General features: G+C 51.6%; 2 protein-coding genes across 5 annotated transcripts; one reads left to right on the plus strand and one right to left on the minus strand.

The window, feature by feature from the left end:
* Positions 1-7,364: 7,364 nt before the first annotated feature.
* On the minus strand, positions 7,365-15,742 carry SYT8 (synaptotagmin 8). Of its 2 annotated transcripts, XM_086894304.1 has the most exons (9): positions 13,454-15,742; positions 11,836-12,033; positions 11,318-11,475; positions 11,077-11,172; positions 10,676-10,843; positions 10,316-10,483; positions 10,003-10,120; positions 9,487-9,620; positions 8,839-9,398 (listed from the first exon to the last, which is right to left on the minus strand). In XM_086894304.1, the coding sequence occupies exons 2-9, from the start codon at positions 11,939-11,941 to the stop codon at positions 9,165-9,167; spliced, it is 1,182 nt and encodes a 393-aa protein (XP_086750430.1). In that variant the 5' UTR covers positions 11,942-12,033; positions 13,454-15,742; the 3' UTR covers positions 8,839-9,164. The 2 variants fall into 2 exon arrangements, with proteins under 2 accessions (XP_023784613.1, XP_086750430.1); XM_023928845.2 differs by lacking the exon at positions 13,454-15,742 and having other exon boundaries at positions 7,365-9,398; positions 11,836-12,256.
* A 67-nt stretch (positions 15,743-15,809) lies between these two features.
* On the plus strand, positions 15,810-23,126 carry LOC111930760 (cytosolic 5'-nucleotidase 1A-like). 3 transcript variants are annotated; one of them, XM_086894305.1, is made up of 8 exons: positions 15,859-15,962; positions 16,036-16,215; positions 17,282-17,340; positions 17,995-18,162; positions 18,496-18,625; positions 19,124-19,246; positions 20,313-20,491; positions 21,019-23,126. In XM_086894305.1, the coding sequence occupies exons 3-8, from the start codon at positions 17,296-17,298 to the stop codon at positions 21,319-21,321; spliced, it is 948 nt and encodes a 315-aa protein (XP_086750431.1). In that variant the 5' UTR covers positions 15,859-15,962; positions 16,036-16,215; positions 17,282-17,295; the 3' UTR covers positions 21,322-23,126. The 3 variants fall into 3 exon arrangements, with proteins under 3 accessions (XP_023784720.1, XP_023784719.1, XP_086750431.1); XM_023928952.2 differs by lacking the exon at positions 16,036-16,215 and having other exon boundaries at positions 15,810-15,962; XM_023928951.2 differs by lacking the exons at positions 16,036-16,215; positions 17,282-17,340 and having other exon boundaries at positions 15,849-15,962.
* The last annotated feature ends 3,131 nt before the right edge of the window (positions 23,127-26,257 follow it).

Here is a 26,257-nt window from a genome sequence, read left to right on the forward strand (position 1 = left end):
GCGCCCTACAGACATTATATAGATAGTGGCAAATCCCTTGCTGCAGGCTTCCTGTTTCACTGCCCTCAGCACCATGCAAGTAGTGCTGCAGATGCTGCTGAAGGACGAGCACGTCCTCGGTATGGGGCTGGTGTCTTGCAGGGGTTTGCTGTGGTAGCAGGTGGAGGAGGGAGAAACCCCTAGCGTGGGCAAGGCTGGGTCCACTTGGGATATGTCCCTTGGAAATGCTGCAGCTACACATTCTGGCCTCTGCTGGCCCCTCCAGAGAGCTGCTCAGCTCTTGGTGGAGGAATCAAAACTGGGGCAGTTCTTCATTCAAAATTCCCCACAGCCAGGAAGATTCCTTCATCTCTGTGGGATGAAGGCATTCTGAACCTCCTGGAGTCCAGGAGGACTCCATGTGTGCATGCAGCACAGCAAAAGAGATCTGCTCAAAATTTCAAGTGTGTGGTTATCACCTTGTGACAGGAAAGTGTTGGCCTGGTATAGTGCAAAAATGAAATTCAAAGAAAGAAATCCCATGAACAAAATATTGGCCAACAGAAGCATTTGTAGGATATGGGAGGAGTGGATGGTGAGGTGTGGTAATAGGATGAGCAGAAGGCCTTCCATGGAGCTGCCTTGCACAGGGAGAAAAAAAAAAGAAGCACCAGACTTAAATGGCAAGAGGAAGAAACCCAGTGAGGAGAAGGAAGAACAGAAAAACAAATCCGTGTCAAAGTTAGAAGACATGGTGAACGTTAGGAAAGACAGAAGTTTCCAAAAGAATTATATAAGTGTTTGAGTGATGAAAGAACAAGTTTATTGCAGAAAAGCCCAAAGAAGGCATAAGGAAGCTCCAGACCCATCCTTCAAAGGGTGTTTGGCTCTCAATATTAGGTATTAGTGAGGTAATTAGGCAGGGGCCAGGAATGGATGCACTGTTCATACTTGGGTACTTCCCTATGGAGCATCTGAGCCTGCTCCTTTCCCTCATTTCCCCCCACTTGAGCTAGAGGAATGCACTGTGGGTGTGGGCCACCATTCCCAGAGCACTCCCACCATCCTGCAAGGTCAGACAGAGGGAAGACCTGTCACACACAGGAGGTTCTGCATGATTTTTTAGAAGCTCCGGTGTGGCTCTTATGGGTCAGGCTCCTCCACAGAATCACCACGTGTTGGAAGGATGAGGCTGATGAATCCATGCAAGCTGTCCCTCATAACACCCTCCTACTCCTTTACACCTTGCCTCCTCTTCAACATCCCACAAGCTTCAGGTGGACAGGCACTGTGGAGTGACGAGACACCAGATGATACTAGGCCTTATTTCCAAGGATGACACTGTTAACAAACCACAAGCATGCTACTTCAGCAGCAACTGTGATCATGCTAAAAGTCCAGGAAAGATCACTGGGGAAACCTGTATTTGGCCACCCTTTGTTTTCCCAAAATCACATCACACCAAAGAAAAGCACATCCTGCCCAGGGCATACCCATTCCCCTCCAGTGTGTCCCTAAAAGAGCTCCCCATTTCTCTCCTGCTGACACCAACCCCCAGGAGCTCTACAAAGGAAGGCCATCACTTTCACATCTTTGTGCCAGTGTTGTCCTACATCCCATAGCTAGAGCCTCATTTGCCCATGAAATGGGATTAAGGTTTTTGGCTTTTCCTCTTCAGGGCTGCTGCCAACCAACACAGCCACCCTGTCTGTTTAGCTCCATGCTATCTTCCTTGACAGGGAGTGCTTCAGGCATATGATGTTGATACCCTCAGGCTCCAAACCCACCAGCAGGTCCTGATGACACTCCTTATGTTCAGCAGATACATCACAAACTCATAAGCTAACAGCTGCTTCATGCTGTGTTTGACCATCAGCTACACAATGATGGACACAGGACCCTGGGAGAAGCCACTCAATTTGACAGCAGTGGATGAGGACACAATTCCCTTTTTCCAGTGAGCCTTTGATGCATTCATCAGTGTCCCAGAAACAGGGCTGCCCCATTCCACGACAGTCCCCATGGAGCAGAGCCCAGATGTCAGCCTTGAGGTGTGAGCTGAACCCTCTCCGTGGCAGAGGTAGGGGATGACACTCAGGCTGCCATGGCTGGGCAGGCAGCTCATGTCACTGAAGCTGTCAGTGATGAAGCTGTCAGTGATGAAGCTGCCAGTGCTGCTCATGCACAGCCCCTGCCCACTGTCAATGTTCCCAGGGTGGATGCAGCCAGTTACCTGAGTGATGATGGGTCCTGTGAAGGGGCAACACACGTTTCTGACCAGTGGGTTCCTTGAGATGTGGCTTTTTCTTGTTCCTCCTGAGGGATTTCTTGGAGCTGGCATGTGGTGCAGGGGGCTGAAATTGGGCTCTGAGCCCCACAACAGTGGCAAAAAGAGGGACAAGTGACAGGAGAGCTTGGCCTTGAAGGGGAGTCTGCTGGAGAAGGCAGGGGAGGAGCAGGGGTGGGATTGGATCTGTGGGCCTGCATCAGGGACCCGTGTTGTGGACTGCCCCTCTGCTCTCAGGCTTTTCCATCTGTCAAACAGTATAAAGGAAAGGACTGGTGAGACCACAAGAACTCATCTCCCCAGCTGCACAAGCAAGGAGACATGCAGACTAATCTTGCAGAAGCAGCTGCTGCCTCCTGCTGATGGTGCTAAGAAGAGTGACCAGGGTATCTTGCCACTTTGCAGGACTATGGACACCACATGCCCGCCCCTTCTCTTCATGCACTTCACTTTCATACTCACCAACTTTGGACAAGTGCCTGTAGGAACAGAACAACTCCCTATGGACACACATAAGTACTCACACATGGCTGTTTTAGGTGTTTATACCAGAACTTGAAGAGAAATGCCTTGAAGAGAAACAAGGCATTTTAATGATCCCTTCCACTCCAAAGGGACACTCTTTGGTGTGAGCTTCTGGAAGAGTTTGCAGCTCACTCAAGCTGGAGCCTGGAGGAAGGGCAGCATTTCAAAATAAAAACACAAAAGGTTGAAGAGAGGCTTCAGGGAGAGGGCAGAAACCAGAAAACTCCTCTGGATGAAGTCCCTTCTGACCATGGTAGCGCACAGGAGATTCAGTCTCCAGTGATGGAGAGTGTGTTCACAGCCAGGGTTAGGATCACTCAGTTCCCAGCACAGGTCTGGGCACAAACCTCACTCCTGTCAGGAGCTTTTCTCACTTCTGTTGAGGACCAGAAGCCTTGGACTGTTCCACAAGCCCTTCCTCCATGACCCCAGGCTGAGTTGGCAGCCCCCTGGAAAGTGAACACCTCTGACCAATGCTGGTCCGTGCCCAGGCCTTCAGCATTTAATGTGTACAGGAGGTGATCCCTATGGAATTTCCACCCAGCTTGCCCCTGGATAGTATTACCCAAGTGACCCAACACCTGATCCCTATCCTTCATGTATATGCACATCCTCAAAGCCTGGTTAAGACTAGGGTATGACCCAGAATATGTCTGGGGAACAAGATGAGACCTCTGTGTGCTCAAATGGGTATGGCTGAAACATGTCTTTGCTCTCAAAAGGTCTTTCAGGTTCTCTGTGCCAAGACAAAGCAGCAGGAAGAACATGGTGTTAGTTAAAAAGAAAAGGCCACAGAGCTTAAGAAAAACTGATAAATCACAAAGCTCTTCTCTCCCCAAGATCAGCAATTGCTCTACAAACCAGCAGCCATGCAAGGAATGATTCTCCAGAATTTATCCATTCCAAGCACACTGGCCTTTTGTAAATGCTGTGTGACCCCAGACACCTCATTTTACAAAAAAAAAAAAAAATAAAAAACTGTCAACTGCAAGACCCTTAGCAGCCTCAGCTACCTGCACACTTTGAGAGAGCCTTGGGAGAAGACAGCTGCAAGGAGATGGGCCTCTGGAAGCTCTTCTGGAGGTGCTTCTCATACAGGTTTGGTAACAGAGAGGATAGAAAGCTCAGACAGAAAGCAGGACAGGGCTGCACCAGGAAAACTCAACCCCCAGCCCCACTGAGCATCTCTCAAGAACATCCCCAAAGCCAACTAATTCACAGAGTATCTGAGACATGAATTTTCTTTTATGAAGGCAGACCTGAGTTTAGCACATGTGCAAAAGTTGACGGTGGTGTGGGATGAGTGCATTCAAAGCAGAGAAACCTTCAGCAGAGGCCTTTGCAGGTATGAACACATCCTTTGTCACATCCAGAGTGAACATCAAAGCCAAGTGTTTTAACTGGGCTGTTTTAAGTGAAAACCTTCATGCCAAGATGCAGGCTTCTATGTCTAAACTGCTATGACTTGTATGTAAAAGTTAAGAGGAAAATGCTGTCTATCCAGGGCAAAACCAGACGCCAGCTGGGCTGGTTTCCACATGAGACAGCCACCTCTTTCATGGGCACTGGGCTCTTCACCGGCTCTTCCAAGGGTGCAATGTTTCTTTTACAAAGTCAGCAATGATTGATGCACAACTTGAAGTGCCCATTTCCCACAGAGAGCTTTCCAGGCTCAGACAAGGACATCTGCAAAGTCCATGTTCATGAGCAGGGTTATGAAACACTTGTTTGCAAAACCATCATCTTCCCAGATGCTGCTCACAGAATGTAAAATACAATATGGGTTGGATTGTTTGCAGGTCAAGGCCTCTTTTCAGCTCACTTAAACTCCTCTTCCTAACTGACTCTGTGCTTGTTTCTGCTCAAATTGAGTGGCAGTAAGTGCCTGCAGGGATTTAATCACCTCTCTGTGAAGTCAGCAAAGCTGGTTGAGAAATTCCCATCTTGTTGACACACAACAAGTCATCACTCAGGGGTACCCATTCACCTGCAACACCAAACTTCTTCAGGGTGCACTTTTTGCCCAGCAGCATGAAAGAAATGAAATCCTCATGCTGCTTCTCCTTTGGTTCCATCCTACCTAGACCTGAAATATGGAGAAATGAGAAGTCTGTCCAAATTGGAACTTTGGGAAGCAGCTCTGTGCACCCATTATTATTCCTGTTTCTCAGACTGGACTGTTTGGGGTTTCTACCCCTCCCTTCCTGCCCATGGCAGGGCAAGGTGCATTGACACGTAAAGTGATCCAAACAATATTTCTGTATCCAGAAGCAAAACAAGCCCAACCTGAGGCAGGAACAGTCCCAGATACAAGAGCCCCAGCAGCAGTCAGAGCATGAGAAAGGAGCTGGGAAAAGGGAGGAAGAAAAAGGGGGAAAAAAGGGTAGGAGAAAGAGGGTAGAGAAAGGGAATAAGGATCCAGGAGCTGCAGCTTTTAAAAATAAGCCCATGAATGATGAAAGTACACATTTTGCCCATAAAATTGCAAGGCATAAAGATGCTAGCTAAGGAACATTTATAAAGCAGGCATGCTTGCTTCTAGTGAGAAGAGCTTAGATGCTCTCCAGCTCTCAAAAACTCTAAGACTAGCCAAAAAATCTGTGGCTGGAGGACAGCCAGCCCATACCCAGGCCGAACATGACAGCCCGTAATCATTTTTGTCTCACTGCAGATGACTGGTGACAAGCACACATGAGGCTCAGCCTTCTCCTTGTGCAGCCCTCCCATTTGATTTCCTTGAGTGCAGGGACAAGTAACCAAAAAAAAAAAAAAAAATCACTGAATGAGGGAATAATTCACTTTGGGAGGGACTTCTGGAGGTCAAAAGTCTTAGCTCTGGATGTAAATAATCGAGATTGTGAATCTTTATAACAAACAAGCACCTCAATTTTCAGTGCTTGTCTCTTCTAATAGACCTCTGCTTGGCCCAGGCCCTGCTTTTTGCTTTGCCACTGACCCGCAAAGCTGCTAATTAAATGTAGAGAGACAAACTCCCCATCCACCACCTGGGCACCTTGGATGGCTTGGATATCTGCTTGTGCTCCCCTTAACCACCAGCAAGACCCTCTTTGCCCCTGTGATGCAGGATCAGGCAAAGGCTGGCTCCTGTCTCCTGGAAAAAGCCACTCAGACATCTCCAGCACTGCCACATGGCTACCAACAGGCTATGCAGCCATGGGAACAGGCTTGCACAGCATCGCTGCTTTCTCTCCCTCTTGAACACAGGTTCCATCTCCAGAAGAAATCTTGGCTGGTGAGGCTCCAACGGGGGCCACAGACCAGATGAGACAGAGACCCAGCTCAGAGCACGTACTGGCCTGCCCTCTAGATGCAGACACGGGAATCCAGCAGACACAAGCTGAAGAGGAGCTGCTTTTCCCCCTCCTTTACTTCTTTTCTTGTCGCATCTTCTGCCCTCCAAGTGCAGGAGGAGCATTGGTGAGGCAGAAGATGCTCAGACACCTGGCTTTGATGGATGAGGGACAACCACCCCCACCAAGGCCACAGGGAGGTGAAAGGGAGATGGCTTGCACACGAGACAGGGCTGTCTGCCTTCCTGCAAACAGGCTTCCGAGCAGGCTGTGTTCATTTGGGGTGAAATAAGGCATGAAATGAAGCCCAGATCCACCAGCCCTGCTTCAAACAGCTGCCAGCAGACACTAAGAGGATCCTGCCAGAGGAGGGGAGTGCTCAAAGCTGTGTTGTAAGCACATAAGGCTTACTGAGAAGAAGAGATGATGACGGAGGGAAAAAGCAGCCTTGGCGGCGCATTAAAAACTGGAGCTGGGTGGAGAACATCCCCACCTGCTCGCCTCTCCCTCCTGAACAAACAACTCGGTTTGCTGAGTTTTACTGCACAAAGACTCACTCCAGGTTGCCCAGCTGGGTGCTCACTCCCACATTCCTTGGCCTTTCCCTTAAAACCACCATGGCCTTCCCTCTCCAGCTCTGCTCACCCAGCACTGCGCTGGCAATCCAGGCACTGAGCAAGGCCAAAGCTGGAGAGAGAAGGGGCAGGCACTGGTTTGGGGAGTAATGTTTCTCAAGGAGGGGCTGTCTCTGATCTCCTTCAGCTGCATCTGTTTTGGGACTAATATGCACATACTTTTATGCCCAGCCCCATAAATTATGCAGTGAACCTCAAGGCTATGACTTCAAAATAGAGGGACTGGAAAAAGCACACACACACACACACACACACACAAATAAGAACTGCCTGTTCCAAACACCTCCAAAAGCCCTTTCTGGATGCTGCATGGCCCTAAATCACCACAACAACATCACCAAAAACGAGCCTGGCAATAGAATTGGAGCCCCAAACATAATTCAGAGATGTTCCCTTCTGCACAGCCTGTTCTAGGCTGATTCTAAGGTTGAGACTGAAGGCTGAGGCTTTAAAACATCCCATTACAAGTCTTTCTCAGGTGACTGATTTCCTTCTCCATCTCATTAGCAGCTGCCAGCAGATGCTGTTTCCCCAGCAGAAGCCACACTTCACTTGTTACAGTCATCTCAAAACCACCCTGTCATTTCTCCCCTCCTCACAGCCACAGTGAAGCCTGGAGAATATTCATCAAGAGGCAGACACAGCAGCAGCTTTTTATGGTTAAGCTCAGGTCATTAATTTCTATCAAGACTTTTCATAATCTTCCTCAGCTTCATGTTTGTTTAACTCTTGGATAGTCGCTCTGTGGTGCTCTGGGTAATCACAGATTAACTGCTTTTTAATATTAATAGCTTTTCATTAATGTGCCAGGCTCTCTCCCCTCCAGAGCCCAGGCAATAGCTATTAGCACTGTGCCTGCAGCTCCCTGTGGTGAAAAGGATTTTTATCTTTGGGGCCAAAATTCCACAGCGTGAGCCCAGATCTTATGTTCTGTGGCTGCTTCTTGTAGCAGAAGCATTTTAGAACAGGAGCAATTCCCTCCTCCTCTAGCTCAGTGCAGGGAGCTTCCTCCTGCAGATGGCTCAGAGAAGTGCTCTGGAGTCACCCCAAACTGCAGCAAACTCAAGGGCATGTAGGGGCACCGCTCTGATGCCCCCATCCTTCTAGGAGAGATCTTTACTTATGTAGCCCCCACACCAAGGCCCCACAAAGTAGGGTGGGGCAGGACATGTGGCCACAAAAAAACTCCCAGTTTAAACATGAAACCTGCCCAGAAGCGACGTGAGGGCTGCAAGCCAGTCTTTACCAGGGTGGTGTGACCACAAGTGTGAAAGCAAGAGTCTCAGCCCCTCCACCCTGGCAGGACCTCCAGGTGCCAGAGTTGTGAACCTTGCTGTGCCACTCCTGTAGGACCATACGAGGTGGATGGAGCTGACACTGCATCTTCATCCATGTGGTCCATGAGGACGGTCACTGGTGAGTCCCAGAGCCTGAGTCACATCTTAGCGTGCACAAATTGCCATGGTCTGAGAATGGGCTGTGTGAAGCTTCTCATTTAGCCTCTAGCCAGGACACAGAGCACACTGTGCAGAGGCACTAAAGAGCTAGTCCAACATCTCCCAACACCTTCCTCATCCACCTGTATTCCTTCTCTCAAGCCTCTTAACATTCTTCAGTGTGGACGTGATTTTCTGAACCTGTGAGAGTTTCAGGCTCTCAGGGGCTGATCTGTTTTCCCAAAGGAAAGCCTTTTAAGAAACTTTTTCTCTCTCAAAGACTGTTGTGTTAAATAAGATTTTGGTTCCAAAAACAAGGACACAGATGTTCTGAGAGTGTTTTTCTCTTGTCCCACCAATGGGATGAGGGAGGTGGTGTTCCTTGTACCAGTCAGGTTAACCTGTATCGGAACACCTCATAAAAAGGGTTGAAAACCGCAAAATAAAGGCTTCTGCCTCCTGAAAATAAACCTCAGCTGCTGCTTGTGACTGAACCCTCACTTCATACTGCGTGTCCACTAGCGACACTTCAGTACCTTGGTCTTGTTTAAAAGCCTTTACAGGACACATGAAGTCTTTCCAAGAACACACTTCTTGCCAAGTTATTCACAAGTTATTCAGCCATGCCACCAGCACCTCTGCTTTATAAATATCAATGGACTCTGTTTTGCATGAGCCTGAAGCTCTGTGTATTTCCACCTGCAGCCCATAAGAAGTTGGGGTGAGCAGGCTCCTGCACCCATGCCATCCCCTCTAGCACCCTCTGCTCCACGTCCAGCCTTGCCCTGAGATGCCGAGCTGCCCTGTCCCAGGCGTTACACAGAGCATGAGCTGCCCCAGCATCCAGATCATCTCTTGGCCAGAAGGAGTCACAGTCCCCTCTTTGCTGACAATGAGCTGGGACCAACATATCTAGAGCTTGCTGAGCAGAAGCCCCTCACTCCTCCACAAGCCCACCATCCTGCTCCCTGAGTGGAGAAGGAGAGCCCCACTATCTGGAGTGCAGGGGCAGCTTGAGGTGGGACTTCAGTCCCAGGGCTTTGTCCACCACCTCTGGGGGCTGCAGGATGTGCCACTGGGCGAGGGGTCGGCGTGGGTTGGACAGCATGTCAGACCAGTGCCGCAGCTGGTTTCCTGTGGCTCGGCAGCCCAGGAAGAGTTTGCCAATGGGCTCATTCTTGGTCACTTTGTCATGATCCCAGACAGAGATGACCACGTCCACATTCTGGGGGAGACACAAGAAAGAGAGTCAGTGGGAAAGGATTTGCTGCAGTGGGAACCTGCTCAGCCCCGGGCACTTCAGGGAAACCCACCTGGATCTGACTGAAAGGCACCTCAAAAACAAACACCTCGTTGAAGTAAGGGCTTAAGGTGTTTTTCTTCACACTTGTCCTTTTTTTCTTCCATTTCTTCCTGTTCAGTATGAGATGCACCTTGACAAAAGGATCTGAAGAGAGAGAGGGCACACCTGGCACAAGGGACAGTTTTTGACCGAAGAACTCAGCCACAAAAATGTTTTCCTGAGCCATTCCCAAGGAGACCACTTGTCACTCCTCATGGTGAGACAGCCACCTCTGAACTCATTTCCTCCTGCCAAGCTCCCTGTACAATCCAGCCATGACATCTTCTCCTGGGAGATACCTCCAGCACTGCCCAAAGTTGGAGTATCTGTGCTGAGGGAGACTGGGAGTCAGCCAAGGACTGAATATGGTGGTGGCAGCAGGAAGCAGGTCTTAAAACCAGGAGTTTTCAAGTCTTTGTGGCTCTTGGTGCCACCCCTGAGGCCTGGCAGGAGTAGGAAGTTCTGAGAACAAGCAGCCCCCACTGACCTGAGAGTCCATTAGAGTCCATCCGCTTCAACTGCTTGGCTTCAAGGATGAGCACCGTCAGCTTGCCAGTGCTGGGGACGTAGCGCAGTGAGAAGCAGATCTCACCCAGATGCTCTTCCTGATGGAGAGATGCCAGTAATTAGTACCAGGCAGAGGAGCCAGCTCACCTGAGGCTGGAGCACCAGGCTGGCCCCATGTTTCCCGAGTCTTCCTCACGCTCATGCTTGCCCCTAAGGGCTTGCTTCTTGGGGTGGTGGCAAGCCAAGCAAGAGCACATCCCTCCCAGCAGAGCTTCCCACCCAGCAGGACCAACCTCCACTTTACTGGCCGCCTCCAGGTCACTCCACTGCTCGATGACATGCTGCAGGTTGATGTTGGCCAGGGGCAACCGGACCTCACCAATGATGTCATGCTTGGAAAAGCGGTTGAAGTCATAGATCTGCATCACCAGTGTGGATTCAGACACCTCAGCCTGGGGTACCTGCAGGGGAGGACCCAAAAGCCTGGACTCATTCCTCAATGGCAGCCTTGCCCCATGAGGGTATTCCTCTCTCACATTTCCCAGTCCTGATTGCACAAGCTTCACCCTGTCTGGAGAGGTTTTTGCCCAGGGAGCAGTGTCTATGCAACACTCTTAATGGGACCAAAAAACCTCACTGGCTTTGGTTTGTACCTGGAAAGTGAAGCTCTCGTTGAAGATGGGGTTCAGGGTCTTGCGGTAAACCTTGGTCTCATATCTCTTCTTCGTATTGGATGTTAGGTAGACAATCACATATGGATCAGATGTGCCTCCACTGTCCATGGCCTTCAGCTCCACTGCCTGCTTCACACCAACCTTCAGCTGGAGAGGAGTGAGGCACAGGGTCACCAGCTGCAGGAGGATGGGGTCAGGCAGCTGGGGGCTCAGTGGGAAGTAAGCGCAACAGTGAGGAATGCCTTCACACCACACAGGCATGAGAGCTGGTGGGCTGCAGGCAGGTGGGAGAGGGTATATCCACCTCAGTGGGCAGCAAAGAGCGACCATGCAAGAGCATGGCTTTTTCCCTGCTGTGCCATGGCCATGAGCATCCCCACCTCCTGTATGCGGAAGTTGTACTCCAGGGAGTACTGCAGCTTTCCTTGCTGCTTCTGCTCCACTTCCCACTCTAGGTCTTCCATCTCAGGCTGGACCTGTGGCAGACAGCAACACTACCCTCAGGGTGCACTCAGCCATGTCCCTGCCATGCCATGCTCCCACCATCCCTGGGGCTGGGCAGTGCAGCAGCAAACCCCTCAGGGAGGAGGGAAATGGGATTGAGGAGAAGGCAGGACGCACAAGGTTGGTCATGGTGGAGTTGCTGACGGCGCACAAGCCGATTCTCTCTTTCTTCTTGGACTTCTTCTTGCTACAGCAGCACTTGGTGATGGAGATGAGGAAGAGAAGGAGGAGAATGGCCCCTGCCACAGCCACGGTGATGAGCGCCCATTTGGGTACTGGTGTGATGTGCAGGGAGCAGAGTTGGATAGAAGAGTTAAAACCAAGCAAAACATACAGAGTACGTTTAAACCCCTTCCCGGTGCTTCAGCATCAAGGAGCTGCACTTTCAAAATTGCCCCTAGAATCACGGACAGGCCCCATGCAGGGAGACTGTGGTTCCATTCCCCAAATGGGTAGCAAAGATACCCTCTGCTCCTGAAGCAGCGTATTCTGCACTCTGCAGTAACCCCACCCTGATGGAGCCCATTAGAAAGTGGAATTTGAAGGGAGGGTGAAGTGAATACACAGCCTCAGGGTCCAGCAGCCCCACCAGGTAATGCTGCCTGAGAGAGGAGGGTAAGAGACGCTGTACTCACATGGGATCCAGCTAAGCCAGCTGTCCAGGGAGCCCGGCCAAGCCGTGGTGGTGATGCTGGTGTGTGGGGAGGCCGTAATCCTGCCTTTCCTGGCTGCCACTGCCATGGCTAATCAGGGGTGACGCGGGAGCACAGGCAAAATTAACAGGGTGGGGATTTCCTCTCTGATAGCACGTGTGCTGCCGGTAGCCCAGGTCTCTAATGAGAGCAAACACAATTAAAACACAGAGCCCAGGGTAAGCGATTAGAGCTTGGCCACGCTGACAGTGAGAAGTGAAATGGAGCGGGAGGGAGCCGCTGGCAGGGCCTGTGCCAGCCGGCCCCTCCCATACAGCCTTCTCCTTCAAATCCTTGCCAGTCTGCCTGCTGGAAGGGGAGAGACTGGGGGGTCCGGGGAGTTCTGAGAAGTGGATTCACTTGGCTGTAGGGGACAAAAGCCAAGAGATGTTCTGTGCTGCCTCCTTCCTGGCCAGGCAGAGTGAGCTGAAGGGTTTCCTCAGCTCCAGGGAAGCCCCATCATCAGCTAACACCCCTTTCTGGCTATTTTCCCTCCTGTGACAGGGCTGAGGAGCAGTAAGGTTGGCTCCTGGGCTTATAACAGGGCTGGTGCCCTCGTTGCCGGTGGCAGTGCTGCCACCAGGCTGGGGCCACACCGGCACGGAAACTTTCCGTGAGCTCGGTCTGTGCACATGGCAACGCTGACACAGCCGGAGGGAAGGCCTCAAATTTAAAGCAGGATGGTTTTACAGCGTTGCTTTCCCCATGGCAAAGCTTTTATTCTAGCACGAACACTTCCTCATAGGCAGATTCCTTTCGCCTCACGGGGACAGGTGTGCCCGGAGCCGTGAGCGGCTCTGCAGCCACCAGGGCACGGGTGGCAGCCAGCCCCAATGCCCGGGCTGGCAGCTACGTGCCTGCTGCTGCCCCAGCCTCCTGGCCTGCCTGCCAGGGGGTCCCTGCTCAAGCAGCCAGCTCCACCTCGCTCTGCCCGCGCTCTGCCCATCCCAAGGTACTCCTTGCATGGGGACCTGAGGAAACCACGTCCGCATTTCCCTTCGCTGAGCCCTCAAAGCCAGCCAAGAGCCCTTTCTTTTTCCAGCAGTGTGCTTTGCTGCATGTGGGCATAGGGCTGGAGACACGTGGGAATCGCTGTCATCCCTGCGGCGTCATTGCTGGGACAATGAGGTGCAGGTTAAATGACCTGTCCAGGGCTGCCTGGGACTTCTCTGTCATTGAACACCCGAAGCATCGCTCAGGCATTTCAGAGTGCCAGGCCGCAGCTTTGGAGTGAAGGGTGGACAGGACAGCACAGGCGAGCAGGCACCCACACAGCACAAAATTAGGAATATCAGAACTTTTTGCCTGCCACAGGCTGTGCCACATTAGTTTAACATTGATCCTGGTTTAAAAAAAACCTTTATCCCAACCCTGAAGAATGAACTGAGCCACCGCTTTGGGAGCAATGGGGACAGCCCTGCTGCAGTCCGGCACAGGAGGCATGGTCTCAGTGGGCATTCTGTTGTGACCATCAAAGATCCATGTTCCTGGAAAAGGGGCTAGAGGAACCCTGACTCTTGCTCCCACCCTGTGCTGACTGGGTTCCCAAATCCAGACTTACCGACAAGTATCCTTCCCAGAGTCAGTCTTCCCTCCCTGCTGCGCGGGTTCCAGTCAAGCCACCACGTGTGGCAGGGCCATGCTGAGGGCTGAGATGGGACCCCACTGGGCACGCAGCTGAGGGTGCAGAAGGGATGGTGGCTGCACTGCACAGCCGAAACAGGAAAGTCTCCTTTGCCAGCTCAGGAACCGGGTGGCCCCAGCAGCTCCACCGGCCCCACCTCGCTGCTGACCCAAGCAATGTTCATGCAGGCAAAAAGCCAGCAGGGAACTCCCTGCTGGGCCAGGAAACAAAACTTGCCCTCCTGCCTGCAAGAAGCTGGAGGGCATTGCTGCCCAGCTCCATGCACTGTGAAATTCGCTTCTCCAAGTTATCCCTGCAGCGATGCTGGGCTGGACTGTGTGGCTGCAAGCACTTAGCACAAGGGAATGGACACTTTCAAGGGGATGGGTGCATGACTGCATCCATCCCTGGTGAGCTCTGGACTTAGGAAGCCCAGCTCCTCGGCCCACAGGGCATGCAGTGTGTGAGGGCCTGCAAAACAAGTGTGTGGATGAACAGGAGTGCTCTGCTGAAACACAGCAGGGAGGACAGACAGGACAAGGGGATACAGATTGGGTGGTTTCATCCTCCAGCGCCAACAGAAGCACCAGGCACACAGCCAGGAGCAATTTCACAGGCTTCCATTGCATTAAATTTATGCCTGTAAACTTCTTCCCTTGCTGCCAATTCAGCAAAGTCTGCCCAAAACCTGCCTTATCACCACGTAAATTTGGGGTGGCAAAGCAGAAGCAGCGAGTAATACTGCAAAACTGCCAGTGTCTAATGGGCGATGTAGTGATGGGAGGAGATGCCCCAGAAACCAGACCTGTCCCAGCTCTGTTCTCAGGTCACTGCCCTACCACCCTGACTCACCAGTCCTTCCAGATTTTCACATGGCCACCAAGGTGTTGCCATAGAAGGTGCCTAGCCACAGGGGACGGGCTAGGGCTGCCCCTCAGCCACCCAAAAAACAGCCACACTCACAAGGGCCTTGCACTCCTGCTGCTCAGAGAAGCACCATCTCCTCTCATCCAGAAGCAGGAGATGCAGGAATGATGATGCAGGAATGATGCTGCAGCAACCCTCTAGGGGAACCTTTTGCTCTAAACTGGAAGTCCCAAGGGATGCACAAGAGAAATGCATTATGGGGATGGAGGAATAGGGAATATTAAAATCCACCAGGGAAAGGGGGTCTGCATAAGCACACTAAAAACTGAGCATATAAGTAACCTTTTCAATGGGTTGTTTGCTAGTTGTTTGACAGCTAAAAGAGAAGAGATTCAGATCTTAGGAAGAAATTCTTTAATCAGAAGGTAATGAGGCACTGGAACACATTGCCCAGATAAGTTGTGGCCTCATCCATGGAAGAGTTGAAGGCCGGGTTGGATGGGGCCCTGAGCAAGCTGATCTGGTGCATGGCATCCCTGCCCATGATGGAAGGGATTGGAACCAGATGATCTTTAAGACCCTTCCAACCAAAATCATTCTATGATTCTATGATCTCAGTAAGACCAAGCTACACAGGACCCTGGTGGCTTCCCACATTTTGGGAGGAGATTTGGTGACCCTGGTGATAGCTTGGTGTCATGCACGGGGACAACTGCTTGGCCTTAGTGCAGGTGACTTTGATGTCCATTGGCAGGAGCAAGGCTGGGCAGGCTGCAGCAGTAGACGTTGTTCCAGGAGCAGGGCAAGGGAAAAGCTGCAGGATGGTCCTGCGTCAGCCCCCCTCCCCTCACCCTCCCCACATCCCTGACAGTCACACTCTTGGACAGAAAAGGGGTGTTGAACTATCCTGGCACCGTGAGCCCCCACAGCGCTGGGTGCCACACAGCCCATGCAGAAGAGGAAAATCCTAGCCCCAAAATCCACCCTGCTCAGGACAGCATGTGAGACGGCTTCCAGAAAAGAAGGGAAAAGAGACCTAAACCCATTACAGTAAAATTGCAAACGCGCTTCACCCAGCCACGCTCTGAACCTGCCTTTGCTCCCCGCATCCCTGCGCGTCGCTCTGGACCAGACACCCCTATTTTTTTCGGTCAAAAATACAACTATTCAGGGGCTGGGAACTGAGAGGACTAGAGGCAAGCTATAAATACTCCAGGTGCAGAAATCAGAAATCACGGCTTGTGGACAGCGATCTGAGCACAAGCGCCGAGAGGGCTCCGGAAGCAGGAACCTCTCCAGGGGTGACCGCCAGGGTGACCGCGGCTGTGTCCGAAGCCAGGCGCAGGTGACCGTGATGCTGTGCAGTGCCAGCTGGGAAATGCAGTCTGGCCCGGGCACGACGCCAACCAGCCGGCTGCCTACAAATCCCAGCGTGCCGGGAAGCGGAGCTGCGCCCCAGCCCGGCTCCTGCCGGCTTCCTGCAGCGCGGGCAGGGGGAAATATAACCAGCAGCGCCCTGGGCAGGGCTGGGATGCTGCCGCTGGACGGGCTGTGCCGGGGAGCAGAGGCAGCGCTCGGGGTGAGTTTGGGCTTTTCTCTCTAGCAGAACCCTGTGTGTGTGCAGAGGGTAACATCTGCTCCCTGCTCGGCAGGAAGGAAGAGCTGTGGGGACCAGCAGCACCCGCCTGGAAGGTTTTCCTGGGGTCCCGCAGCGAGACGTGTGCCCGTGCAGATCCGTATGCGAACAGCACTGCGGGTTACTGGGGCAGGGAGATGGAAAGGAGAAGTCGGGCTTGGTTTGCAGTGCTGGAAGAGTGAAGCAGAAATCAGAGGTGGATTCTCCCATCAGGAAGGGCTGCTCAGCTCCGCTGCCTCCTTGCATTTAATTTTGACTTTCAGAGCATACTTGGCCGAGATTGTCAGAGGAAAGCTTCTGCCTGCGCAGCTGGGGGTGTTGGCCACCCTCTCTGGGAGGAGACCCCTTCCCAGGATGGGGCATGGGCTGCAGGAAGAAGAGGGATGCTCAGAATCGCCTGGCTTTCCAGGCAGCCCTGGCTGGGGGTGCAGGAAAGTCCTGGTGCAGGACTTTGTACTCCTCGGGCAGTCGGGGAGTGCACATGCAAGCACTGAGCCCCCATGGCAAGGCTGGCATCAGCCAAGTGTGCTGCCTGCTGGCCCAGGCAACATTTTGCAGTCCCTGAACAACAGATGTTAATTAAATAAAACTGGGGCAAAAGACAGGTCTCTGTGGAGACCCTGAATTGTCCTTTACACTGCACGTTGGTTTTGCTCTTTCCTTGCACAGCCCCCCAGCGCAGTAACCAGGTAGGGCCTGGCTAGCTCACAGGGCTGTGGAGGGACAGACCAGCTCCATCGCAGGGGTCTCAGCCTTTATCCAAGCCCTCACCACACACTTCTACTTACTCTGGCCTTCTACAGCTGAAAATGAGTTGCTGTTGCAGTGAACTTCATTTGTAGATACAAATTCACCATTCAAGCAAAAATGGCAAAAAAGGCAACATGGATGTGAGCTGGAAACCTACCTACAAGCTCTAACCTATTTTCACTTTTAAAGACAGCCTTATTTTTCTTGGAAAAGAGCTCCACAACGGTTTTCAGCAGTTCCATACAGAGAAAAATACTCTTTGAGAAAAACTAAAGTAAAAATAAAGGCATGATCTATGTTTTAAAAGCCACTTTTCCATCAGATTTAACTGGAACTATTGGAACAGTTTTTCTCGGAGCAAAGCTGCTGTCAGCAGAAACAAGATCATTTGGGCTGCTGTACGTGGAGTGTAGGATGTTTCCTGTCTCCTTTCCACTCTTCTCCCTCTCTAGATTGACTATAGGTCGATTATATTATAATCTGTCAGTTTAATTTTGTATTTTCTCTTAAAGGCTGAGAGTTGAAGATGGCAGAGCCAGAAAGCACAGTCATAAACACCAATGTAAAACAGGTAAAAGGCTGTTCATTACAAAACACACATCCTGTATGTCCAAACCAAGTTTTGAAATGCCACCATAAAAGACAGCACACCACAACTCAGAACTGTGGTGGCCTGAATTGCTCCTGCCTGGGTTTCAGCAGAAGTGGCTGTCCCAGGGCTGCTGGGCACCTGGTCCCAGTGAAGTCCATGTGATTTCCAGTTGCGTGGACTGGGCAGGTACATTTGCTCACACTTATGTTTTGGAGCAGCCAGGGAGAAAACAGCATCTTCTCTACATACACAAAGACTTTATTCAACTGTCCAGAACAGACACAAATGAAGGGTAATACCACCAGTATGTGCAGAGAAACCCAGCAAAAACAGATGACTGTGGCTGTGCTGTGCTCACAAACAACAAAATTATGAAGCAATCACCTCTGTGTGAGCTGTCCTTGGAGCATGTGGCACTTATCAGACAGGTTAGGGTTTCACAACAACCAGCCCCATCCTTGGTGGCCTGAAGATGAAGACTGGGTGTGGTACCTCTGGCATCAGGAACTGTGACACAGGGGTGACACCGCCAGCACCAAAACCTATCAGTCTGGTTGGTGCCCCCTGCTCACCCCACCTCCACAATCTCCTTCTCTGCTGTCCCCTGATTCCTCTTTTTTCCCTGTCCTGCAGAAAGACCCCAGCACAGCACTGGTCATTGCTGTGACCACCAGAGCCATCTTCAACCTGGAGGAGGAGCACAAGCTCTACCTGGAGAAGGGCAAGGAGGAGTACACAAGGCACCAGCAGGTCAACCAGGACAAGCCCCTGCCACCAGGAACAGCCTTTGCCTTCATCCAGGTGAGCCCCACACCTGGCTAGGGGCACATGCAGACACTTGCAGGATGGGGTGAGAGCTCAGCTTTCCCAGCTTTAAGTCTCAAATCCCATCATGGGATGTAGTCGTGCCTGTCCTGATCTCTTGGCCTCATTGCAGGGCATTGAAACATGTGCTCTTGACCAGTCCATCTCCCCTCTGGCTTTTCCAGGATGGTTGCCTTGTCTGGCTCTTCATAACATGCCAGCCTTGCCATAGCTGACAGATGCAGCACAAACCACTAACCTTAACTGTAAAAGAGCCCCTGCAAACGTACTGCAGTCATGCCTCTTTAGAAGAATCTCATCTCCTCACAGGCAGTGCAGTATGTTAACAAGAAGATCCTGGAGAGCAACCCAGCAGAGAGGGACCTCTTTGACATCCTGGTGCTCTCCAACAACAGCCCAGAGAGCGGCGTGCGCATCATCAGCAGCGCCAAGCACTACGGTAAGGGGGACCCATCCCTGGCAGTGCCTGATTCCCCTGGGAGGCTGCAGAGCACATCAGGCACCACAGTGGATCATCAGTGGTAAACAGAGCTGGGGGCTACAAGGGGAAGGGGGGAACGGGTTCTCTTGGATCCCAGCTCCCTTCAGCCTTATCTTTCACAGCAGGAAGTCTGGCAGCATTTTGCACAGCCTGGACATGTTCAGGCAGGTACTGAAAAAAAAAAAAAGTTGTTTTAAAAAACCACCCTAAATCCCAGAGTGCTGTCAGGAGGAATGCTTATTTAAGGGAGAGATGGAGGGAATATTTAACTGCACCCTGCAGTTTTATAGGAGCAACAACAGGTCAAGAAGATGCAGCAAGAACACAGGAAAGTTCCCCACACACCACTGGGAAATTCATTGCCCTGAGCTCTTGCAGCAAAGCACACCGAGACCCGGGGAGGGAGGGGCTGTGAGGAGGATGTTGCTCCATAAGACTTCATTCACATCCCTGAAGGCCTGGAGATCTCCAAGTTCTGCTTCGTCAGTGATGAGGACTCCACACAGTACCTGAAGTCCCACGGCGTCAAGCTGTTCCTCTCAGCTGACAGGACAGACGTCTGCAACGCCCTCCGGAGAGGTGCGTTCCCCACTCCATCCCATGACCCCAAACCACGTTTTTTCCAAGCAGCTCAGTACCAAGAGACAACACCAGAGCCTATGGTTTCACACAGACAAGGGGTAAATGGTGCACTAATTACCAGTACAGTCCTGAACAGTTCAATCTCCTATTCTGTCCTTAACAGTAGCATGCAAACAAGACCAGGCTAGCTCAGATGCCCTCACAAGTCACTGACTGCATTATGCATCATTCTGGATGCAGCTCTGCCGTGAGCTGGTCATTCCCTGCCTGACATTTAAGCCTTTCTAACCAAAGATGCAATTCTGTTCATCAATGAGATGAATCAGTGATTCCCAGGACTTTGTGAAGATGCCACAGAAATTTGCTGTCTTGGTACATGTAGAGTTACTGTGTGCTCAGTGATAGATGTAAGCATTTGACCTCAATCAGAGGGAGTGGAGTCTCCCCAACTCCTCTAATGGAGTTAATCACCTTCTTATTAATTCACTTGGGTATGAGCACATCAGCTGGCCACTGTCCTTCAAGGTCAGGAGTAAGCCATCCGCAGCCTGGACTTTCCTTCACTACGCAACACATTCCTGGAACCTCCTTGAGAGAATCATTGCCCTGACAGATGTCTCCCATCTGGGAGTCTGGGTCCACATATGAGGGTGGGCAGGGAGCAGCTTGTAGGAAGAGACTGTAATTAAGCCAATTACCGCAATCAATGGAGATGCCAGCCCATATTATTCACACCACAGAGTGCTAAATCTGGGCACTAAAGATTGAGGCTTGGCAGAGTGAGCAAGCACCAGGAGGAGGGCTGCTCATGCCTTGACAACCACCCACAATCTCTTACCACACTTCAGTATCTCCCCAGACCTCGGTTTCTGATCAGCAGCACTTTCTCAGGGGATAACACATGGAAAGGCTGGGTTGACTCACCCAGAAAGCTCCCTAACTTGGAGGCCCTGGCCTGGTGATGTGGGACAGGGCTGCAGCAGATGTGTGGGAGCAGCTGGCCATGCACGAGCCACCCCAGGGAGGGGTGTCCCTGCTGACCCCACCTTGCTCTGTCTCACAGGGGTCTCAGCAGCGCTTGTCTTCCAGCAAGAGGTGCAGGCCCCCAGCACTCCACTCCGCGTGGTGTTTGACGGGGATGCCGTGCTCTTCTCCAGCGAGACAGACCAGATCTTCCAGGAGCAGGGCCTGGAGGGGGCAGTGCAGTACGAGCAGGCGATGGAGGCCATCCCCATAGGAGAGGTGAGCATGCCACCTCGCTTCCACGGGCACCCACAGGCTCTGCCATCTCTCCTGCTAGGGCTTTGGCATGAGCAGTCAAAAAAGCAGAAATCCTTACAGATTCCCTATGCATCCACTACTCAGTCCCTGGTGTGGGTCTGATCTGGAGTCTCACTGGAAATGGATCTGTTATCTCCTATATGTAAGCCCTAAATATCTAGGATTATGGCTAATTCCAACACCACCTTTTGTAGGCTGTGACCTCTTACTGTCCAAGTGCCTGCAAGACTCAGACTCAGAGGCACTGCTTGCTGGGATGTACCTTGCTGGTCGCTTTGGGATTAGGATGAGCATCACAAGGCTCACCTTCCTCCTAGGGACTGCAGTGCACAGCCCCAGTCCCAGCATTGCCTGGTCCTGCAGCCCACAGGCATTGTGTGCTCTGCAGAGCCCTGAGAAAGCCTAGAAGAGAAACAAGTGCCTTGTACAGGCAGAGTAGATGTTTCCTTATTTCCCACACACTCCCAACTGTCTTGCTGTGCTTCCAGGGTCCCCTGAAGTCTTTTGCCATGCACCTCGGGAAGATGCGTAAGAAGTTCGGCCAGGAAAAATCCCCCATCCGCACCTACCTGGTGACAGCGCGCAGCGGCCGGGACATGGGCATCCGAGCCATCAAGACACTCCGGGAATGGGGTCTGCCCATCGACGAGGCTTTCTTCATGGATGGGGCTCCCAAGGGTCCCATCCTCGCCCAGATCCAGCCTCACATTTTCTTTGATGATGGGCTTCATAACATCCAAGGGGCTCAAAATGTGGGGGTACCCTCTGCCTGGGTCCCATCCTGCTGCTGATGGGCCGCAGGCCAGCAGTCCTCCCTCCCAGCAACACAGGGGACTAGGTCAGTTGGAGGCAAATCTTCTGTTGGAGAAGGAAAGATCTCCTAAGATGCATCAAGCAAATCTCAGGGAAAGGGGATGAGAGCATGGACTCCCGTGCAAAGCTTGATGTGTATTTCTGCTCCTGATAAGAGGTCCTCTACATCTTAGGATAATGCCAAAAGACACAACTGTTCCAGGACGGGAGGACACCTTTGCTGTGACACTGGGTTCTACACCTACTGCTATGTAGGACCTGGGGACTTTTCTCAAAGAAGTAATTGAAGCTAATGCCACATACATGAGCTGAAGGAAGCAAGAAAAAATGCTAGTTTTGGCTGTGCTCAGGCAGTCTCCAAGATGGAGCAACACAGGAAGGACATCAGCCTGCTGAGCCAAATCCAGAGGAGGCCAACCAAGATGACTAAAGGGATAGAGCACTTCTCCTGTGAGAAAGGGCTGAGAGAATTGGGATTGTTCAGCCTGGAAAAGAGGAGGCTTCAGGGTGACCTAACTGTGGTCTTCCAGGACCTGAAGGGAGCCTACAGGAAAGATGGGGAGGGACTGTTTACAAGAGCATGTAGTGATAGGACAAGGGGGAATGGCTTCAAACTGAACAAAGGCAAGTTTAGATTAGATATTAGGAAGAAATTCTTTACTGTGTGGGCACTGAGGCACTGGAATAGGTTTCCCAGGGAAGTTGTGGATGCCCCATCCCTGGGAGTGTTAAAGGTCGGGTTGGATGGAGCTCTGAGTAATCTGGTGTAGTGAAAGTGTCCCTGCTCACACCAGGGTGGCTGGAACTGGATGATCTTTAAGGTCTCTTCCAATCCAAACCATTCTATGATTCTATGATTTATTCCTAGGATCTCTGCCTAAAGGGAGTCTGTTGCTTTCCTGCCTCACCAGACACACTCCTCTCAGTTTCTTAGTTCCTGAGGAGACTGATGTGCTAGTGAGTGCTACAGGTAGCTCCAGCTGAACTCAGAAGAAGAAGAAGAAAAACTTCAAAACTGTAAAGGACCTACAAATCTTTTAGAAATAGGTGAATAGGTTGAAGAAAGAAAGACCAAGCTATTCCTCCTCATGAAAGAAATTATAGCAAAAGACAGCTTTCATTAGGCATGCACACTGCTCACAGAGTGCTTTTAGGAGACAGACCTGTAGGACACTCAGCTCCTGGAGCTGCAGGCAGGGACAAGGCTGCAACCCAGCACTGAGGTCCATCCAGAGAGGGAACAGCTCCAGTGTCCCACCAGGAGAGGGCACTGGAGATGGGCACTGCAGCCAGCCTTAAATGGATTTCTAGGGGCATGGGTGGAGGGCATGGGTGGGGGTCTCAGGAACAACTGCTCCTTGCACATGGGGTACGTGGGTGTGCTCGGTTCCTGCCTGACATCACACCACACCCCGAACAGGGATGCTTCTCCTCTGGCAGTTTGGACTCAGTTTTTAATTTTCCTGGGGAACGAGGAACCTGCAAGGTTCACCTGCAGGTTTCTTTCCCCAGGGCTGGATGTGAGTTGCCACTAGAGGCCACTGTGCTGCCTGGGGACATGGCACCTCAAATCCCTGCCAGCAGTCCAGAAACGCCTCGTAAGAAAACACAAACTGGATGCTCAGGTGGTGGCAGGATTATGGAGAAGGAGACAAAGATGATGCTGTCTTATTTCTTTTTAATCTCAGTGTAATCAGAAAATAATTGTTTTTGAAGGCTTCACAAGTGTTGCTCTCACCAAAGCTTTTTTACCCCTGCAATAAATAAAAAAACAAGCATCCCAGTGTGAGTGCTTGTTCCTCATGCAGTGTGGGAGGAGAGGTGGGATAACTCAGTGCTCCTTTACACACATTCATTTATTTATCAGGTGTTTGACATGTTCATCAAAATAGCTTAAATACACAAGAAATTTTCAGTGGTCTTTGGACTAGGTCCCTGAATATCATCTTGTGTTTGTCTCCAAGCTCACTCCTGCTCCCTTGGGTATGGGGACTCTGCACTTGCCTTAGCAAGGGGAGCTGCTGGCCCTGACCAGGCAGAGGTCCTGTCCTTGCCACCGTGGCCACCGTGTGGGTCCAAACTCGGGGCTGCTACGGCAGGGCAGGGATGTCCATGTGCACGGATTTGATAGGAAGCCACGTCCAAAGAAGCAAAGCCTGGCAGGGTCTTGGCACCAGGCATCTGGCCCCTGGCCCTTTTGCTCAGTGCAGATGCTGAAATTAGATGTTTTGAGGTAGCAACATCAACAACATCAGCCACTCATCATTCGCTAATAATGCTAAGCAGCCGTCAGCTGAGCAAACATTAATTACAGGATGCTCCAAACACGCTCAGTAAGCGTCCCACTTTTGTGCAGGTCAGATACCACCAGGCTCAGAGCGCTGATCCAAGCCCCCAGCCCTGCCCACCCCACACAGCCGGCTGCTTCTGCTTCTGTGGCAACTGGTGCTGGGGACACTGACCCAGTGCTGGAGGTGGTCCTGGAGATCTTCCACCACCCTGACCCATCACATTTGACGGTGGCTGAACGGGGCCAGCAGGAGCTTGGTCACTGCCTTGGATGAGAGGAAATTAGCTGAGTCAAGGGTGGTGGGGACTGGCCCATGTGAGCTGCTGCAGTGCATGGGATGCTGAGGCAGGGGGAAGTGCCACATGCCTTCCTCCAGCACTGTCAGCACAGTGGGGGATGACAGGGCAAAACGTGCCCAAAATAGGAAAAAAGGAAGGAAACTGGAGGCTTGTGGGGTTGCATCACTGAGGGCCAAGTACAGCTGCTTCAGGCCATAGTTCAATCTTTTAGCATCAAAACTGCCCTTATTGCCCTGCTCCAATGATGTGCCATCAAAAACACCTTCTGTCAAGGACTGCTGCAGCCTCATGCCCTGCTCCAAGGACAAACTTGCTGTTTCTGTCTTAGAGGCATCTGTAATGAGTTCATTTATGCTTGGGGTGCTTCTCAGTTTTTGGCTTTCTGAGGCATCTTAAGCTCCCTCCTTCATGTATTGCTGATGCCCTAGGGTCTTGTGCCTCTGCTGCAGACTGAAGAGGGTTTAGCTGCGGTGGATGGTCATGGCATGCTTCTCTGATACACATTTCATGTTTTGCTGGCCAGGGCAAGGCAGGAGCAGACCACACTGCCGTGTCACCACCACAGATAGGCTCCATTTGAACCCTGCTGGGTTTCATACCTTTCCACTCTAGGAAAAGAAGTGCAAAGGGAGCTCTGAGGACCTGCATTTGATTCTGACCATTGCTTTCCAACAACTGCCCACAACCCCAGCCAAAGCTGCCTGGTGTCTGGGTTCCCCTCTGAGACACCCTCCTGGTCCAGAAAAGGAAGTGGGCCCCTACTCTTCTCAGCCACAGGCAGGCCAGCTGCCTCCTCTGCAGGGCCCAGCTCTGCCGCAATGCCAAACAAGTGGCCCTTGTTTCAGGGTGGGGCGCGTGACCCCAGGGATCAGAGACTGCAGCTGGGTGGCCCCGAGGAGTTGTGGGAGACCTTTGCCCAGGACCATGCCCTTAATCCCTCACTCACTGCACCAGTCAATTTAGGGTTGCAATGCTAAAAACAAAACAACTCAGTGCTAAGAAAGAGAAAGGGGTTTATAAAATGGTGGCACTGCAGGGAGGGAAGATTGGCAGGTATTTAACTGCTAATAGAGATCTGCAGTGGCACTGTCCGAGCTGTTCAGCTTCATTGACTCCTGGCTGCAGAGGGAGAGGATGCTGGAGGCTGCAGGACCTGGGTGCAGCTGCAGTGTCTGCCAAGTATGCTCCCACACCTCCCTAACCTACAAGCACCTTTAGTTATGAGCACTGAGCAAGGCATCTTTACATTTTGACCATAACCCTAAGTCACCCTGGTGGCAGTGTACCTTAAGAAACGCTCAGGAGTTCTCAGCCAGAGAGGCCGAGATGCCACGTCCCACGCTGCAAAAAATTATTAACAGGCTGCTCCGCATGTAGAAGGTCAGAGGGAGGGTGTGCAAAGCCACAGACTGTTTGCCGACGTGCTTAAAACTGGTTTCAAGATCTTAACCCCAGGCAGTAACACTGAAAATAGTGTCTATGGTGGCAAGTAAAGATGGAGCTTAGGAGAAAGGTGACAATAAATTAGAATTCAGAGCCTTTGTGGAAATATTGACACAGCAGAAACTGCCCCAGGAGGTCCAGACTGACTCACCAAATCACCAGTGAGGGCTGGTTGCTTCCACTCCAAGGAAACATATTGCAACGTTTAAGCTGATCATTGGGTTGCAATGGGGTGTTGACCCTCATCTTTCTGAGCCCACACTCCTCTCAGGATCAGAAGTGTCAATTGCTTTAGTGTTTTGGTACATGGAAGAGACATGATTGTATAAATGATGGTCATCTTCGGGCAGCTTCTGCTGGAAACTAAAGGAAATAATTAAATAGCATCTAGTGCTGGCAAAGAAATGAAAATGTTGCTTGGATGTAGCTGGAGGCACTTCCCTGCATCATGATGGAACCCCCACCATCACGCCAATACCCCCCATCCCAAGCCAGGCTTACATGGGGGACAGAATCAGGAATTGTTCAAGGTGGTGACAAGGTGAGTTGGGTCCCTGTGTTCCCTATCACATCCTGGCGTGGGTGGGGATGAATCAATACCATCATTGCCACTTACTACCCCATCCTGTCAGCCGCAGGTCACGCTGCTTTGCTGCCAGCATCTGCCAGGATTGTTGTTGCCCATCCCTGGCAATTCAGCCTGCTGCAAAATAACTCGGGTGAGGCAAACAACATGAGATCCCTGCCCTGAGGAGCAGACAGGGCCAGCAGCCAGGGAGAGGCAGGTCCCCTCCTCCCCAAGGTGGGTGCCAGGTATGTCACTAGCCATGGGGGAGGATGGGCCAAGGGATGACGAAGAACATCCAATGCCGAGCAGGGTCA

The sequence above is a fragment of the Cyanistes caeruleus genome, chromosome 6, assembly GCF_971803275.1.
Source record: "Cyanistes caeruleus chromosome 6, bCyaCae1.hap1.1, whole genome shotgun sequence".
Classification (NCBI taxonomy): domain Eukaryota; kingdom Metazoa; phylum Chordata; class Aves; order Passeriformes; family Paridae; genus Cyanistes; species Cyanistes caeruleus.